The sequence below is a fragment of the Pseudorca crassidens genome, chromosome 10 (assembly GCF_039906515.1).
Source record: "Pseudorca crassidens isolate mPseCra1 chromosome 10, mPseCra1.hap1, whole genome shotgun sequence".
In the NCBI taxonomy this organism is placed as follows: Eukaryota; Metazoa; Chordata; class Mammalia; order Artiodactyla; family Delphinidae; genus Pseudorca; species Pseudorca crassidens.
The window spans coordinates 44,518,950-44,538,589 of record NC_090305.1 but is presented as its reverse complement, the minus strand read 5'-3'; the positions used below and the strand labels follow the sequence as shown (position 1 = coordinate 44,538,589).

Genomic DNA, 19,640 nt, shown 5'->3' with positions numbered 1-19,640 from the left:
AACATCCAGATGAATGAGGGGCAGTCCCAGGGCAGCAGGGCCAGCTCCGTGCTTCTCAGCACATCATAAATGCCCTAAAGGGGCCCCATGTCCAGCAACACCAGGGCAACACGGCGCCTTCTGGGCCACGGATCAGAAATGGACAAAATTGGTGTCTGAACAAATGGACCAGAGACAGTGTCCAGACTCCCCAGAGCTCATGCAAAGCAGCTGGAGAATCCAGAGGATCCCTGTGTCCCAGTCAGGAACTGGGTAAGTGCTGGGGGAACTGGTGAACAGAGAGGCTACAGGGTGCCAAAACCTTACAGAAGATGGCAGCGGGTCCCAGCACAGCAAACGTCAGCAGATGGTGCCAACAGAACCCCCTGGGAGCTGGAGGGAATGCTGTGCCTCAGCAGTAACAGTACTGGACACTAAGGAAACAGGCAGAAGACTTAGAGCCTGGGCAGAAGACCAGCAGTCCCTCCCCAGATGCTGGATGATATGTAAGACTCCTCAAAACTTGAAACACTTCCCAGGAAAAAAACAGGAAGTGGAGGAGAGTGAGAATCTAGTCTCCATTGAGACTTAAACCCTGAAGTGACTGAAACTATACCAATACCTCAAAGGGATTTTAAACACCAGAACACTCTAACTGGGCTTCCCTGGTGGCCCAGTGGTTAAGAATCCTCCTGCCAATGCAGGATACACGGGTTCGAGCCCTGGTCTGGGAAGATCCCACATGCCGCAGAGCAACTAAGTCCCTGCGCCACAACTACTGAGCCTGCGCTGTAGAGCCCGCGAGCGACAGCTACTGAAGCCCACGCGCCTAGCCTGTGCTCTGCAACAAGAGAAGCCACCGCCATGAGAAGCCTGTGTGCCGCGACGAAGAGTAGCCCCCTCTCCCAGCAACCAGAGATAAGCCCGTGTGCAGCAACGAAGACCCAATGCAGCCAAAAATAAAATTAAAAAAAAAAGAACACTCTGTAATTCACTGTCAATGGACAAGTTCAAGCTTTCCCCCCTCCCCCTTTTCTTATCTAGCAGGGATGGAGAATTGAAAGCCAGATGAGATCAGTTATAGAAAATACAATTATATTTTTGTATGATCAGTAATGTATACATTCAACCTCACTCCTTATTTTACAAGTATACAAATCTATGTATGTATACATATTTCATTATTCCACGTGTGTGTGACATATATAATATATATAATGGTAATGAAAATTACTATTGTTCTATGTTGGCAAGTAGCTAAAGTACTCATGCTAGATATATAAATCTTTAATAAAAAAACTGATGCATTTGGTTAAATAGAAACGAAATATTTATTTTAAAAAACTGAAGGATGCCTATTGAGATCATAGTTCTATGCCAAGTAATTGGGAAAAATAGAATATATGGTCTAGTTCTTGCAGCAATTTCCCACAAGAGAGAAATGAAATCAAGCATAAATCCATTTATAAGCATCATTGGAAGACAAAGTTAATAGACAATAGATTGGGATAAGATATTTGCAAAATCTAAAACCACACGAAACTAATTTCTACAGTAGATATGGTATATGCGCCAATCAATAAGAATGGAACAGGAACCCACCAGAATAGACTAAGAAACCCAACAGAAACTATAAAAACTCAATAGAGAAATGAACAGTGGCAGAGACTGCTGGCTATCACCAGGTATTTGTTCTCCCATTCTTCTACAGTAATAGGTTTTTAGCTCAGCAGATAGGTGTCAGCTAGATTACATTTCCCAGACTCCCGGACAGCTCAGTGTGGCTATGTGACTAAGCTTCCGCCAATCAAATAGGAGTAGAAACAATGTATACCACTACTGGGTCATGACCTTAGGAGGAATGGGCTGGCCTTCTCCTGCCTGAATTCTATTTTTGTTGGCAGAGACGAAGGCATGCAGGTGGGAGCTGGAGTAGTCACCTTGACACAGAGACAGAGGCTGTGTGTTCAGGAAGGTAAATGAACAAGATAAGAGGGATACTCAACATTTTGGCACTGCTACAGCAACTAGGACTGCTCTTGCTATTATATGAAAGGGAAATAAACTTCCATCTTTATACGCCACTGTGATATTTGGGTCTTTGTTACAGCCTTTACAACATGCATCTTAACTAATGCAGATTTTGGTACCTAGAAGCCGGATACCCAAAACTTGACATATGTTTGAATTACTTAGAGGTCAGGTTATGGTCAAAAAGAGCAAAGGTATAACATGCTGGAAGATTGTTGACTCTTGTTAGACCTTGGTGATGACACATTTGGTAAAACCGTCACCTGCAATGCCTTGGAAGGCACACCATGTACTTATTGAGACTGGAAAAAGAATGTCTGTGTGTATCAGTGATTTCTTGTCAGTGCTAGCTAGTTTGCAGAAATGGAAGGCTTTCTCCTTCCATCTGCATTTAGAATGTAGCATGCAATTTAAACTGAGTCCAGTCATGTTAAATCTTCAAGGTTTGAAAAAAGTGAATGACGTCTACATCTAAATTGTAAGAGATAAGAAAAAAAGCCTGTGAACTCAAGGCTTTCTCAAGAGCTTCTCTTTAAGTGTTCTCTGCCAGACACTGAAATCCACCCCAACAGCAAGCCTCAGCTTCAGTGCATTATCTTCAAGCTTTTTGTTTCATATGGCAATTAAGTCACTGCCAAAAGTTGGAGAGAAAAGAGGCTGAGCAGCCGTAATAAAAGAGGAGAGGTTTCAGGCTTATTTATGACCAAATAAGATCTCTGTCTGTAGCTACTTGCAATGAAACCAAACAGAAAGAAATAGTCTGGAAAGTTATTAAGTTTTTGAGAAACACAATTTGCAAAAGAAACCATACTGGCCTGCTAGAGCAGGTGACTATTTTGCCCTCAAGGAACCACTGGACAACCCTCCCCCTCCAAAACCTGCACCAGCAAATTGAAACAAGATATAATTTTCTCCCATCAATTGCCAAATATATGAAATAAGGACATAAATGCTAAGTGTTGGCAGGGAAGCACAACATGGAATCCCTTATGCACTGCTGCTGGGCATGTGGACTGATGTGGACATTCTGGAAAGCAATTTCATTGTCATATGAAAGCCATTACTCACCCTTCTAAGTGTTTATTCCAGAGACATTCTCACGCTGTTTCTTAAATGGACATGTATGCGGACATTTATTTTGTCATTGTTTGTAGTACCAAGATGCTGGAGGAAATCTAGGTTTTCATCATTGGAGGAAAGGATAAGTAAAATGATGCTATGCTTTGTTAGACACAACGTATCATATATAATAGCAATATAGATGTTAAAAACAGTGCTGATTGAAAAGTCAAACAGATTGAGCTATATATTATGATACCAATGTACTACTAAATGATGTGTGAAATGATGGAGCCATAAGGTTGTACAGTGCAGCATGATTTGTAAACAGAAAAAGATTGGAAACAAGCCACATGCATGCTAGGGGACAGTGGGTGATGATGTACAAAAGAGAAAGTTCTTTATATACTAATGGAAAGATTGTCAGAATACATTAAGTAAAAAAGCAATGTACAAAGCAGCCTATCTAGTAAGTTACTTTTTGTGCAAAAGAGGGGATAAGAATATCTATATTCATATTTGCTTTATTTGAACAGAGAAACACTGGGAGGATAAACAAGAAAGCCATAAATGTGGTTACATGTGGTAGGGGGCCAGGAGTCAGGAACAGGGCTGGTGGGGACAGCTGTGTGGGAGACTTTTCACAGACACGCTATGTAGATATACAGATATATAATTTTTAGGCTTTTGATTTTTTTATTACTCAAAACTTCATCTTAAATTTAGCTTTCTGACTCTGTGCTTGTGCCTTCAACACTTTCACAAGGATTTTCTGCCCCTCCATAGGAAAGCATATATGACCGGTCATGGACATGCTTAGCAGACACGGACCCACCATGGGCCCGGCTGACACGTTTCGTTTCAGGAAACCTCATAAGAACTTTAGGTCTCACAGCAACAACTTCTCAAAGTCGGCCTGGGCACATTCCACATGCAGATTTTGGTGCTTTCCCAACCTTCTGGGTTTAAGAGTAAACAATTCTATTACCAGCGGTTCGGGACAGCCTCGTTTTGTCAGAGGCCGTGTTGTGGGGCAGCCTAGGGTGTGCGGCATGCCAGATGCTGGACCGTTCTCAGTGCCTCCAGACACTATCCCAGGAGAGTAAAATATATTTTAAACCATGAGAATGTACAGTATGTATTTTAAAAATTAAACGAAAATACATGGACATAAGCACTCCATGTATTACAAAGACACACAAATAAAAAATAAAGGATAAACAGGTGGATAGTTTGTCCAAAGTGTAAGAGGAGAATGGGAGTGGGGAATTCAGATCAAAAAGGAATAAATGAATAAATACAAATAAGAAAGGGGCCCTGGCCAAACCTGTGATGAGGATGGGCTGCAAACTGGAGTCAAAAAAAAAAAAAAAAAAAAAGCAATAAATTTTAGAAGAGGTGTTCCAATTTCTCCAGTGGTTTTGGGAGGAAAAAAATATTTTCTGCCAGTTTGCTGATCTTTAATGTCCCAGGATATCAAGGAAAGTTTGGACAATGTATAATTGGCCACACTTCAATAGAAGCTGGTAAAATGGCTTGTGAATATATTTCTAATTCAACTTGTTTAACATTAAAAAGAGAACATGAAATTTTATTCCTTCAGTTGAATAAAGAATTAAAGGGAAGAATCTATTAATACAAGAGGGGGAAATGCACTAATAAATTGTGAAAGGAATTATGGAATTATGGCAGAGCAAGGGAAGAAAGTACCACCACAACAACAGCACACCAACCTGCCCTTTATCCAGGTCACTGTTCGCATTCTCTGAGTCCATCGTCTCCGTCCTTTTCCTCTTTCCTTTTCTAAGAGCTTGGGTATTGGTAATTTCCTCTGTTTGCAAGATCTTCTGCATTTTCTTAGTTAGTTACCAAAGGTTTTCTGAAATTGTAGGAGGAGGGAATGCCCATGAGATGGTGCTACTCTGGACGTAGTCCAAAAGTTAATGTTTTTCCTTAAAATGAAAAACAAACAAAAGGATCCATAATATGTTTACAACTGTATGTTTCATAAAGGGACTAGCCACTCAAGTAAATTATTTTACTCAATACTTCCTGTCATTCTTTCTCCCACTGGCTAATTCAGGACACACTTTCACTTGGTTCAAAATCATGAGGATATCATGTTTTCAGAACGTGGGATACAGGAAGTTGTCATTTATAAAATCAAATAGTATAAATTTTTTCCATCTTTTCAAGTTTTTTCTTGTCAATCAGTTATGAGGAGTCTAAAAAACAAAGTAGAAACCTTGTAAAATTATGCAAATGATTTGAGGACTGAAGTTATATAACTTTAGGAAAAAGACATTAATAATAGCAGATCTAGGGTCTTCCCTGGTGGTCCAGTGGTAAAGAATCCGCCTTCCAATGCAGGGGATGTGGGTTCGATCCCTGGTCAGGGAACTAAGATCCCACATGCCGCGGGGCAACTAAGCCCACGCACCACAACTACTGAGCTCACGCACCTCAACTAGAGAGCCTGCGTGCCACAAACTACAGAGCCCATGAGCCCTGGAGCCTGTGCACCACAACTAGAGAAGAGAAAACCTGGTCGCCACAACTAGAGAGAAGCCCACGTGCCTCAACGAAGAGCCTGCGCACCTCAACGGAGATCCCGCGGGCCTCATTGAGGATCCTGCGTGCCACAAATAAGAGCCGAAGCAGCCAAAGATAAATAAAATAAATAAATGAAAATAATAAATAAATCTTTAAAAATAATAATAGCAGATCTCATCAGGACAAAAAATATTCCAAGGGAGATCAATAAGAATGGCCTAGAAATTTGTTCTGTTTTTTTTCTGAAAACTCTAAAGTTTTGAGATGGAAGATTTTCTTTGGTGTAAACTTAAGAGTAGCACCATAAAGAATGCAAAAAAATCTCAAAGGCAACAATGCATTTCATTAAAGTTTTAAGGTAGAATCATTTTTTCAAAACCTGATAAAACAGATGATAGTTTTTAGGTTTAATAGTTTTGAAATGATCAAATCTAGCTTTTGCTGTGTATGGATGATTCAACACTTTTGGTCATAGCATCTTTTTTTTTTTTTTAATATTTATTTATCTGCCTGTGCCGGGTCTTAGTTGCGGCATGCAGGATCTTCCTTGCTGCATGCGGGATCTTCACTGTGGCATGTGGGATCTAGTTCCCTGACCAGGGATTGAACCTAGGCCCACTGCATTGAGAGCATGGAGTCTTAGCCACGGGACCACGAGGGAAGTCCCTGTAGCATCCTTATTACTTGCATATGTTGGTTTGTTTTCATGAAAAGATATTTAATTATAAATAATAAAACTTTACAGAAGAGACTAGCTTAAAGGGAGTTTGACAAATATGTGGATTGTTGAGTAGAAGGTAACTATACTCTTTACCAAATTACACCAAGTAATCCTTTTAGAAAATATGGTTCTTTTACCTATTTTAAGAGAAATTCATTATTCTCTACTCCAAGCATAAAATTATATTTAGTCTTTCCAAGATTGCTTGTTGTGACTTTTTGAAAACTTACTTTATGTTTTCAAATACATGAATAGTGCTTCAGCTAACACATGGGACTGGACTGTAATATCTAACTCACAAATATCAGAGGTCTTACTTAGTATCAAGCTTTATTAATAATTTCAAAGATACAAGCAATCAAAAGGCACAAGCAGAATGGGGAGGTCTAGGACATCCTGGCTTTGTAGGTTCTTCCTTCTAGAATAAGAGGTGAGGCCTCTAACTGAGGTTTGGGGGTCACCTCACACAGTGGGTGTGTTTACGTCGTGACACTTCTCCATTTTCTACCTCAGAGTTGTACAGCTTGCATGACCTTCTCCAGGGAGTTATAAATCCATAGATCCTAGGTATGTTTGCCATAGGCAATTTTAAATCAGGGATACACAGTTAAGAGCATTCCATAGACAAAAACTCCACTTGTAGCAAATATCATTCGTCTGTTTACTCAGAGCAAGGTCAACACACATTTTCTGTGAAGCGTCAGATAGTACATATTTTAGGCTTTGCAGGCCAAGGGGCAAAATTAAGGATATTATGTAGGTACTTATAAGCAAGAAGAAAATAAATCTTCACAAAATTTTTATTCATAAAATTGAAACTTTACTAATAATAATTGATATAACTTTTTGTCAGACAGGCCTACAAATGAGACTGGAATTTAAAAAAATATCTTGTTTAATTAGGGTTCAAAGTGTTCCCTACCATCAGAATTAATGGCAAATGCTCACTTGCCAATGCTGACCCATTATGAGATTTTATGAATTTTGTGACCTTGGGTTAGGCAATGATTTCATAGATATGACAACAAAAACGTTATTTTCATAAATGATACCATCAAGAAAGTAAAGACAACTTACACAATGGAAGGAAATATATGAAAATAGATCTCACAAGGGACATGAATACAAGATATATAAAGAACTCTTACAACACAATAATAAAAAGACAAATGCTCCAGTTTTTTAAATGGACAAAGGATTTAAACAGACAACACTTCAAAGAAGATATATAAATAGCAAATAAGCACAGGAAAAGAGGTTTAGTATCATTAATCACTACATAAATGCTCATAAAAACTACAATGAGAGGCCTCTTCATATGTACTAAGATGACTATAATCAAAAAAGACAGAAAACAAAGTTTTCTTAAAGATGTGGAGAAATTGGAACCCTTATATCTTGCTGGTGGGATTGTAAAATAGTGCAGGCATTTTGGAAAAGTCTGGCAGCTCTAAAAGTTAAATATTACGTCATCATATGACACATCAATTTCATTCCTACGTATATACCCAAGAGAAGTGAAAGCATACATCCATACAAAAACTTGTACACAAACCTTCATAGCAGTATTAGCCATAATAGCTAAAAAGTGGAAAAAAATAAATGTCTATCAACTCATGAATAGATAAATAAAATGTGGTGCATCCCTACAGTGAAATATGATTCAGCAATAAGAAGAAAAGAAGTTCTGATACATGCCACAACATAAATGAGCCTTGGGAACTTTATGCTAAGTGTAAGACATCAGTCCCCAAAGATCACACATTGTATGATTCCATTTATGTGAAATGTCAAGAATCGTCAAATTTATAGAGTCAGAAAACAGATTAGTGGTTTCTTAGGAGTGAGAGATTGGGGGATTGGGGGAGGAATGCCTGCTAATGGGTTTCTTTCAATGGGGACAAAAACGTTTTTTAAAAATTGGATTGTGGTGTTGCACAAACCCTCTGAATAAACAAACAAACAAAAAACCATTGAAATATGTACTTCAAATGGGTGAATTGCATGTGAATAATATTTCAATACAACTATTTAAAAAATACATAATAGGGCTTCCCTGGTGGCACGGTGGTTGAGAGTCCGCCTGCTGATGCAGGGGACGCGGGTTCGTGCCCCGGTCCGGGAGGATCCCACATGCTGCGGAGCGGCTGGGCCCGTGAGCCATGGCCACTGAGCCTGCGCGTCTGGAGCCTGTGCTCCACAATGGGAGAGGCCACGACAGTGAGAGGCCCACGTACCGCAAGGAAGGAAAAAAAAAAATACATAATAGGTTCAAAGTACCTTCTGATGAATAATAAAATGAATAACTGTAGGCTTTAAGGACCTTACATTTTCACAAGTTTTGTAAAATCTTCCAACAAACATTTCTCCTGCTCCACACACATTTTTAACCACCATCAATTGTATCAAGTCTTAGCAGATTCCACCCAGGTTGTACTGAATTAGTGTTTTCTCAACCTCTTTGGATATATTCTCTCCCACAGTTGTTTCACAGACTATTTATAATGGCTAATTTGTGAGTCACTCTAAATTAATCAGCAATTACTTCTCAAATAAATAAGAACTGAGCAATATCAGTAATACCTGTTGATTTGTCAAGAGCCAAGAAAAACTCAGTCATTTGCCGTGTGTTTTAATTATGTTGCTCCTGAAGTCCTCATTCCTTTGAATAACTGTTTTTGCTGAAAGGCAAATAGTCTTAAGTAAGTTTATTTTTTTCTGGGCACATGCCTTAAGCTACTGCAATAAAACACGATTTAATTAACTCACTATTGGTAAATGGCTTTCCTTAATTGGCTAACAAACAAACCACCCAGAAACTTATTTTGGTTACAGACTCATTTTTGTGAAGAAACTCTGCTGTGATATTTCATTTAAAATTTTCTAATTGTTGTGACTTGTCCTGTGAGTTGGATGAATACTGAGTTTGGTAATGTGACATATATATGTTTTTTTTTAAGCACAGGTATAGTGTCAGTGTATAATACACACAATGCTTTGCCGTCTAGTTTGGTGACAAAATAATCCACACGCCACTCTGCTTTAAAAGCACTAAGTCAAATTTTCTCTTTCTTTTCTTGCTTTGGCATGATTGGCATACACTGGTAGTAAAAAAATAAAATGCAGTGTCATACAATGGTATGACGATATGCACGACATTAAAACAATGTCAAATTATTACAATGGCATCACTGTGGTTTGTGCTGCACTGAGCGGGCTACCCCGTGTGGTCTCTGTCACAACTACTCAGCTCTGCCCTTGCACCATGAAAGCACACAGGCAATCTGTAAACACAGCAGTGTGGATGTGCTCCAATAAAACTTTACCTATGGACACTGAAACTTGAATTTTGTACAGTTTTCACATATCATGATATGCTATTCTTATATTGGTTTTTTTCAAGTATTTAAAACTATAAAAAACATTCTTAGCTTACAGGCTGTACAGAAACAGGAGGCAGGCAGAGGGGCAGCAGCTTGCTGAACCCTGATCTAGGGGCTCAGTTATCACGTTGAAAAGGAATTCAGATGTGTCACATGCTTCCTTTTCTGTCATCCTCATTTCTCTTCCTGGCAAGCACAACAACCGCTTTAACTTCTTTCTCCCCAGTGCCTTACTTCACTGCACATTATTACTAAACATTTAGAGCAGCACTTGAGAGACACAATATATAGCCAGTTAGATCCTACAGCAAATTGTTATTATTTGATAAAAGTGGATTTTGCCAGATATAACTGGTCACCATCACTAAATAATCAGTATTATTTAGTGATGGTAACAGAGCCAGAGTCCTGGTTCACAGGGGTTGCTGATAAGCCCAGGGTGGGAGAGGGGAGACTGGGAAGTTACTGATTAATGGGTATAGAGTTCAGTTTTGCAAGATGAAAAGCGGTCTGGAGACGGATGATGGTGATGGTTGCACAACAATGTGAATGTACTTTAGGCCCTTGAACTACACACTTAAAATGGTTAAGATGTAAATTTGATGTTATATGTTTTTACCACAATAAAAAAGTTGGAAAAAAATTAGTTTGCAAAAATACAGATTTTGTAATATCCTAACCGTACTAAAATTTTCTCCTGCTGATATGATTTCATTAAAGAGCAAATCCTCAAGTTTCTTCACAAACACACAATTCATTCAAGACCAACCAGAATGGACATATCAGACCTCTTTTAGAAACTCTACTTTTCAGTAGATTTCAGGCCACTGTTCTTACATCCACAGACAGGTGGGTCAAAGTTTGTACTACCTGCCAATTAGCAAATTCAGAATGGGTATTATGAATATGGCTCTATAATAAACACTACTAGTTCCTATAGTTGGTAAAAAAATTTACCATGGAGTTATCTGCCACTCTTTATTTATTTATTTTTTTAAATAAATTTATTTATTTATTTTTGGCAGTTTTGGGTCTTCGCTGCTGCACGCGTGCTTTCTCTAGTTGAGACGATCTCATTGCGGTGGCTTCTCTTGTTGCAGAGTACGGGCTCTAGGTGCCTGGGCTTCAGTAGCTGTGGCACGCAGGCTCAGTAGTTGTGGTTTGTGGGCTGTAGAGCACAGGCTCAATAGTTGAGGTGCACGGGCTTAGTTGCTCCACAGCATGTGGTTTCTTCCCGGACCAGGGCTCGAACCCGTGTCCCCTGCATTGGCAGGCGGATTCTTAACCACTGTGCTACCAGGGAAGTCCCTGCCCTGTTTTATATTTTATTTATTTATTTATTTTTTTGCTAACAGAAACCATTTGATTAATTCCCAGGTAGTTGTAAGGGGCAAGATTAAATATAACCACAGCCATGAGACTCTCCCAAGATATGTGGTTGGATGAATAACATGTCAATGACTTTCAATTTTTTTCCAATCTTTTGTAGCTCACGGCAGAATATACATTCTACATTTTGATCCAGAAAACACACATACACACATACACCCACACACAAAAAACTAAAACAAAATTTCAGAAAACATACTCACTTTTACTGCATGTAATGTATTCTTTCAGATTCTATTCTATCTACTGTATTTTATTTCATTTTAGTAAGTGCTGACTGATCACAGCATGTTAAGTTGATTTCACAGCTCACTAATGGGTTATAACCCATAGCTTGAAAAATGTTCTAACCAGCCTCCAAGTTATGGAAAACATGTACGAGAAATAAGACATAGAGAACAGAGAACTTTGTAACTAATGAAAGCAAATGAAATTAATAAAAATATAAATTATTAATGCATTTAGGTTTACTTTTAATATGTCAATACTACAATTAATGCAGGAGTTCAAAAATACAAAAGCTGCCTCTGAAATTCTAAGAAACAAAAGGCACCATATATATATTTTTAAATAAATATTCAGCACTTTTTTTTTTTTAGATGTTGGGGGTAGGAGTTTAGTAATTTATTTATTTATTTTTGCTGTGTTGGGTCTTCGTTTCAGTGCGAGGGCTTTCTCTAGTTGTGGCAAGCGGGGGCTGCTCTTCATCGCGGTGCACGGGCCTCTCACTATCACGGCCTCTCTTGTTGCGGAGCACAGGCTCCAGACGCGCAGGCTCAGTAGTTGTGGCTCACGAGCCTAGTTGCTCCACGGCATGTGGGATCTTCCCAGACCAGGGCTCGAACCCGTGTCCCCTGCATTAGCAGGCAGATTCTCAACCACTGCACCACCAGGGAAGCCCGAGGCACCATATTTTTAAAAAATAAATTTATTTATTTTATTTTTGGCTGCGTCGGGTCTTCATTGCTGTGCGCGGGCTTTCTCTAGCTGCGGCGAGCAGGGGCTACTTTTTTTTTTTTGCTGTGTGGGCTTCTCACTGTTGTGGCCTCTCCCGATGCGGAGCACGGGCTCTGGACGCACAAGCTCAGCGGCCATGGCTCACGGGCCCAGCCGCTCCGCGACATGTGGGATCTTTCCGGACCAGGGCACGAACCCGTGCCCCCTACATCGGCAGGCGGACTCTCAACCACTGCGCCACCAGGGAAGGGGCTACTCTTCCTTGTGGTACGCGGGCTTCTCTTGTTGATGAGCAAGGGCTCTAGGCACGCAGGCTTCAGTAGTTTTGGTGCACTGGCTTAGTTGTTCCGCGGCATGTGGGATCTTCCCAGACCAGGGCTCGAACCCATGTCTCCTGCATTGGCAGGCGGATTCTTAACCACTGTGACACCTGGGGAAGCCCAAGGGACCACATTTAAGGAAACTAAATGAACATCAAAATATCATTCAGGTATCTCACCTCCCTTTGTATTTAAATAAAAATTCTCTGTTATGAATTAAATAAAAATCATGAAAGGCAAGTACGGCACTACAATAAAACTTAAGTACCCTTTCAAATTGCCGAAAGTTTTGGATTGTTTTCTATACATATCGGTTTTGGAATGTACAGACATAGAAGGTCCTCTTCAGTACTCCAGTCGGATTATGAACTGAAGACTCCCCTCTAAATGAGTTCCAAAGTGCCAGGAAAAAAGTGCCAACATATTTCTAAATGTCCAGTGGCTGGTTTAATGTTCTCTGTAAAATGGGCTACTAGTTTCAGCTCAGCCTTTGGCAAGGCATGGAGGAGGGACATGTCCATATTATTATTTTTTAATTATATATACACTAGAAGAAGGCAAATCAGGATTGGAATGGCTCTGAATCAATTACACTTCAATTTTTTTAAAAATTGAAACTCTACCAAAAAAAAAAAAAAAAAACAACCACCAAAGATCAGAATGGCTGTGAAGGGTTGGGCGCCCTCTCCTGCAGCAAGCACAGCGCTCTACTGAGCAAAGCAAGTGCTTCCTCATCAAAGTGTTCTTGACTTCTGGAGAGAAACTACAGGGTTTTACTAATATCTATTAGGGAGCATTTCAACTCACTCTTTTTCCTCACGCCATTTCCAAATGCCATCTAACGTGTTTTCAATTTCCAAGTTGTTCCAGAAATACTCCAACTAAAAAGATGATCAATATACTTTAGGATGATACGGCAATGCTGCCAAACTATGATTGCATGGCTTAGACTGATTGGAGACTGTGTGTGAACCTCAGAAACACTAAATATGTTTGAGGGACTCTAGACCTGAATCATTTTCAACTTCCCATGATGAGAAAGGAAAGAAAAACAGTCTCATCAGGCCAGAGTTTGTGGATGCACTTTTACTAAAGCTAATTTAACCAATGAGCTGTGATGTCATGCACTGTCATGCATGTAACCATTATCTAGGAAAGGAATTCATTTAGCTCCCCATCCTGCCCTACCTGACATCCTTAGATCTTTCCAATCCTGTCTCCTTCATTTAATAACAATAAATATATAGTTAATATTTACTGAGTACTTACTATACCATTCAAAGCATTTAACCTGTACTACCTCATTTAATTCTCACCATCGTGCTCCAGGGTAGGTCCAAGGATTATTCACACTTAACAGATGAGGAAACTGGGGCCCCAGTGGACCCTGGCAACCAATCCCAGTTGCTAACCCATAAGAAGGACTCGAGCCAGAAGTTAGAAACTAATCATCAAATCAGCTTTTCAGCAAATTCTATCACCTCCAGTAACTAGCTTTTGCTTTCTTTGCTTGATGAAGCTCTTACAGGGCCCTCCTTGCCAAGTTCTGCCTCGTAGTCCCATTTCCCCAGAGACTGGAGTCTTGACAGGATCATCAGAGCTTCTCAGGACTCTCATCCCACTCAGCCACCAGGGCTGGAGACCCTCTCTTTGCCCCTCTGATCCCTTCTCCCCCCAATCTTTAAGCTGCTCTCTAAGCCTGGAAGTTGACACGCTTGGGCTCCCTTGCCCTCGTCCCAGCTGGGTTCAGCCAACAGCATGTCCAAGCAGGAGATCAGAGGGAAGGAGAACAGGGAGTTAGGAGGATGTATCCTCCTGCCTCCCTTCCTGTGGGGTTGCCTTGTCTATGTGACCCTCTAGTGTCAGGTTGCGATAACCACTTCCTGCCCTTCCCTGTAAGCCTACAGCTGGTGACATTTCCATTATGATGAGCCCCGAGGTACAGCACTGTTCCTCCTGGTTTGCCTACACCGGCTGCTATGGTCAGAATGGGTCCTCCCAAAATCCATATGTTGAAATCCTAACCCTCATAGGTTATGGTATCAGGTGATGGGGCCTTTGGGAGGTGATTAGGTCATGATGGGGGGAGCTGTCATGAATGGGATTAGTGTCCTTACTAAACAGTCTCCAGAGGGATCCTCGGCCCCTTCTGCCAGATGAGGACACAGTGAGAAGTCAGCAGTCTGCAGCACGGAAAAGGGGCTTTGCCAGAACCCAACCATGCTGGCACCTGATTTAGGACTGCCAGCCTCCAGAATTGTGAGAAATACATTACTGTTGTTTATAAGCTACCCATTCTCTGGTATTTTGTTACAGCAGTTTGAACAGAGAAAGACACGAACTGCATCATCTGAACCAGAGTCTCTCTGCTGCTCCTGACCTGGCAGGAAAGCCAGATGCCAAATAGCTCAGCCTCTGTCTCATCTGTAATGAGACAGTGAGACCAGCTCATTTTCATCTCGATGTGGTCAGGAACAAGACACCTACAGCAGAGAGATAATAGTGCAGAAATCAGAGGCTGAGAGCGTTGGAAGATAATCTTCACCTGCTCCACAATGTCACCTGTCCCCTCAAATGTCTACGAAAAGCCTGTAGCCACATAGAGAACAGACTTGCAGTTGCCAAGGGGGAGGGGAGTTGGGGGAGGGATGGATTCGGAAGTTGGGGTTAGCAGATGCAAACTAGTATATATAAGAATGGATAAACAACAAGGTCCTACTGTAGAGCACAGGGAACTATATTCAATATCCTGTGATAAACTATAATGGAAAAGAATATGAAAAAGAATATATATATGTATAACTGAGTCACTTTGCTGTATAGCAGAAATTAACACAACATTGTAAATCAACTATACTTCAATTAAAAAATAAAAAAGCCTGTAGCTGTGTGTGTGTGTGGGACCACCTGCAAGTCTGCACAAAAAAGTATATGCAAAACTCAGAGGGACTCTGGATAAGTTTTCCTATGGTTCTAGGGCCTCCCAAACCTTTTCTGAGGAATATCAATTTTTGTGAGTATTTTTCTCCTTGGCTATTCTTATGTTATTACCTGTCCCCATCCTTGATATTTATGTGCCTTTTCCCCATTTATCAGAAACACAAGTGCAGTGTCACGCCTAAAGAAGAGTAAGAACAATGAAGAAGAGTAAGAACAATTTCACATTTTTTTGATTAATGTAGAACATTCTATCCATCTTGAAAGTTGAGTGCAAGATGAGATCATTAAGGTTTTTGCTTTAAGGGACCATATTCTAGAAAATTAATAAGTTTCAGACCAATTTTTAAAATTCACAAAATGTAATAATTTTGATGCAGGAATCAATGCCTATGCATAAAAATCAGGAGTGATGCAACTTTCAAATATTAATTTATCTTATCAGTTATAACATGAAAGGACAAGCTAATTTCTCTTTGAAATATCTGCCATGTTAATATCGTATACTAATGAAATTAAGTGTATACCATTTACCAATGTGTCTATTAATTTTGTACTTTAATAATCTTGAAAGTTTAGGTCAACATAATCTGCTGAGTCACATATTTCAGATAATTTACTTAATCAATCATCTTAACTGCTTTGCCCCCTCATCTACTACCAATATTAGATACTAATATTATTTCAATACAATATTATTACTACCAATTTCTTGCTCTAATATTCTTTTGTATCCCGTTGAAGCAACATTACATTCCCTGATGAGGAAACCCAGGACATGGTCCTGTACCCTGTGGGTGAGGAGAAGTAAACAGGGACCATACCAGCCGACTCCTGGGGTGCTGGTGCCCCTTAATCCAGGCACCTAGACCCAGACTCCATCAGCTCACCTGGGGCAGACCGCCAGGACATGGGGGACACTAACTGTGACCCTGCAGTGTCTGCTCAAGGTGGGTTCCTGCTTCACTGCAGATGGCCCCAAAATGAAACTGCAAAGAATAGACCCAGAGGGATCTGAGACGCTCAGGAAATTGTGGTTCAAAGGCTGTCTCTGGGTGGAATGCATGAATATTGTACAAAACCCTTCACAGCCTACGGGGTCAGCAGGGAACCTGGAGGAGATAGAACCACCAGACGGAGAGAGTAGGACACCCTGGAAACTGGACTTGCCCACTGGAGTGAGGAAGTCCCATGATGAAATAACCAGCCTTTTAATGTGATGGAATGTGATCACAGTGACAGGACATGGGGATCTAGTGTCCTGGGAATATGGGGGGCGGGGTTCACAGGCACGGCAAGCGTGGGAAGCCGGAGACAGTGGGTGGATGGAGCTCAGCCACTAGGATGGGTGGGCGGTCTTCCACACCACAGGCAGGGTTATCCTGGTAGGATCCAGGGCCCCAGCTCCCAGGTGTCCGGGGAAGGCTGGATGTTGAAAAGCCTCACAGCTGAGGCTTAGGCAGGATGTAGGAGGAGTGTCTGCTACATTCACCAGGATATCCAGGAGTAGTTTCTGGGAGCCTGATACTACGTCCTTGCCTCTCTTTTAGCCTTAAGACTATGGAGATCCTTGCAGACTCAGCTGAAGACTGAATTCTAGGACCAGTGTTTTTCGCTCAGAATGGGCTTATGCATTCAAACATCTGGATGGTTGTGGAGTGGCCCTAGATAGTTAATACAGGCTTCCCTTCTCAGGGCTGAAACTGACATTCCAATGAAAGTTACAGAGTGAACTCTCTTGCCCCTCTCCCAATCTGTTTAAACTCTCGGGAAGACAAGGAAACTCAGAGAACACTGTCTCCACTTAGCCGTAGGGTGGGCGGTGTTCGCCTGCATTGGGGAAATGTCCCTGAACTTGTATAGGTTAGAGCTGAGTGCTTCCTCAGCTCATCCCAGGCTGATGGTGCTCCAGACCCTTCTCCCAGTCTCAGGGGAGGCACTTAGGTGACGTGATGCCGATGGATGAGAGAATGATTTGATGCTGCAGAAGCCTTGGTATCTGTGTGGATTTGTATGGTTTTGAGGATTCTCTTTTTCTTTTTGGTAATAACTCCTTAAGAACCTGGTGAAAACTATGGACCATGTCCCTCTAAAGAGACTCACAGTTTTACATATAATTTCAGGTCCCTAGAATCCTGTTCGTGAATTCCAGGCTAAAAGCTCCTACAGCAGAGATAAGACCAAGAACAGGCTTTAGGTTTTTGGCTTTCTTCTTTGAAATGTAAACTTTACTGGATTCTAATTCAGTGAGTTTGCTATTTGTTTCCCTGTCTTACGCCATAAAGTATTTTGGAACCACAAAGACATTTTAAGACATATTTTTCTTTCTGCTCCTAAATCCATGAGATGTCATTACACTGGGATAATTTCAATACTCTCTGGAACTGTGTGTGTTTGAAACATCTTTTACTAATTTTCGGTTACTCATCCCATTTTCCTTGATACGCTTGCTATCTCTGTTCTCTTAGTGACATTCTTTCAGGCCATCAGCATGCTGATGCATTAGCATACAAAGCTACTACCACAAAATATTTAACGCAAAAGTCCTACAAAAAATTATTGTAAGAAATGGAGATAATTTAGCTATTAAATATTGCTGTTGTTTTATTAAGACAATCTGGAATTTAATTCATAAACATCAGTTAATCAAGAATTTATTCATCTCATAACATATTTACTATGTAACTTATAAACCTCTTACCTTACTTTTTTCCCTTAAGAATGTTGAAATGCTTGTAATGAACATGGCAACTCTTATCTTGGATCTAGAAGGCAATGACTTCTGCTTTCAAACTGGCTTTGTAAGTTGCCCATTCTTAGAAATGGTGGAAATATTTCACACTATCTGAATAATAATGAACAAGACTGCACAGTGATTTATAACTCTGAGAGCTTTATAATTTGATTTATGAACAGCTCTCAGATTTTCCATTGGCAGTTCATACAACTCTGAGTAAACTTTCTGGCCAAATGACTCAGTATTTTGCTGTATGACTAATCCCACACTCATTGTGGAAACTGGAAATGAATTCTATTTGCTTGTGGATAATGAATGATTACTTTACAAAAACTGTCTGCAAAGCATTATAGAGTAGATGAATTCAATTATACTGATGTTTTTAAAGTCTCAAACTCAGCAGACTTTTTTGAGAAGTCTGTAATGTTCACAAAAAAGAACAACCCCTCCCTCCAAGCATTATCATGGATTTTGCCACCCATAGGATAACAAATCCTAATTAGGCTCTAAAATTTCTAAAACATTAAAAGAACAATTTGGGATGATGTCATTTGAAATATTTTCTCTTACAATGATGCCTTTAAGTTATTTTCCAAGTTTTTATTACTGTAAAATAAAGTCCTTTCCTGGGATATATTTGCTGCAAAGATTTGATATTATTGCAAATAACAATTGTTTCTCCTTCATAAATGCAAAATTTAAAACGACAATAGTGATGCATCTGTATGATGGCTCCCCTGATTCTGGTGGCTGGAAATTGCCTCCAAGATTATGTTAGTTGCTGTCGGTGCTCCCAAATGATGTAGCTCCTTGAACTTTCAATACAAGAACATGTATATGGTTGGCATAGGCCCTGGTCTCAGACTGCCATGAAAACTATTTGGGAATAAACAGGTATACAACATGTTTCCTCAGATTCCTCCCAATTCCTTTCATGCCATTGATTTCTGAGAGTAAAAAACTTCACTTAGGATCAAGAAGGTTGCCAGTCCAAAATCGGTATGATTTACTTCAAATCATTTATTGCTAGAGCCATTCTTACCCAAACTTTTTGTTTTCAAGGGGGTAACATTCCAATGGAATGTCTCTGTGTGATTACCAGTTGGGTCATCTACTACCTTCTATCGAGGTTTGTAATAAACGCTTACAAACAGCCAGAGCTACATTCCAAGGCATTCGTTCTCTTTCCCTAAAAATCCTTCTTCTAGTCTGAGCATTAGTAGCCAGGGCTGGTGGGGAGGGGCCCAGGGGCAGGGAGCCATCACAACCAGTCAGGGTCAGTTTTAATTCTGCAGAGTCAAAGGCAGTCTGAGAGCAGAAAGAACTGGTCTGGGGGACCCAGGGAGCATGAGGACAAGTATCTAAACCACAAATGCATTGGAGAGGTCACCTTCTCCCCTCCCTTCAACTCTCAGTTTCTCTCCCACTGCTGGCTCCATCTCCCAAGTTGTACCCCTGTCCTGACAAAAGCCCATGTGTTGCCCTTTACTCAGGCTTTACTTGCATTTCTACCCATGCATTCTAGAGTTAAATTTCACCAAAGACTGTAGACAGCGCTCTTGCTTCTTTCCCAC

At 40.5% G+C, this 19,640-nt stretch overlaps 1 protein-coding gene across 4 annotated transcripts in view; it reads right to left on the bottom strand.

Annotated features, from left to right (window-relative positions):
• Positions 1-19,640, bottom strand: part of BEND6 (BEN domain containing 6) — a 53,151-nt gene that overhangs the window by 29,136 nt on the left and 4,375 nt on the right. Inside the window, exons 2-3 of one of the 4 annotated variants that reach the window (XM_067753512.1) lie at positions 8,927-9,024; positions 4,803-5,021 (exon numbers count right to left, since the gene is read on the bottom strand). The exons of 1 other annotated variant lie outside the window; for it this stretch is intronic. In XM_067753512.1, coding sequence (XP_067609613.1) covers positions 4,803-4,922 — 120 coding nt within the window. In that variant the 5' untranslated portion in view covers positions 4,923-5,021; positions 8,927-9,024. The remainder of the gene's footprint in view (positions 1-4,802; positions 5,022-8,926; positions 9,025-19,640) is intronic. 2 more of the 4 variants (XM_067753511.1, XM_067753514.1) reach the window with 2 other exon arrangements.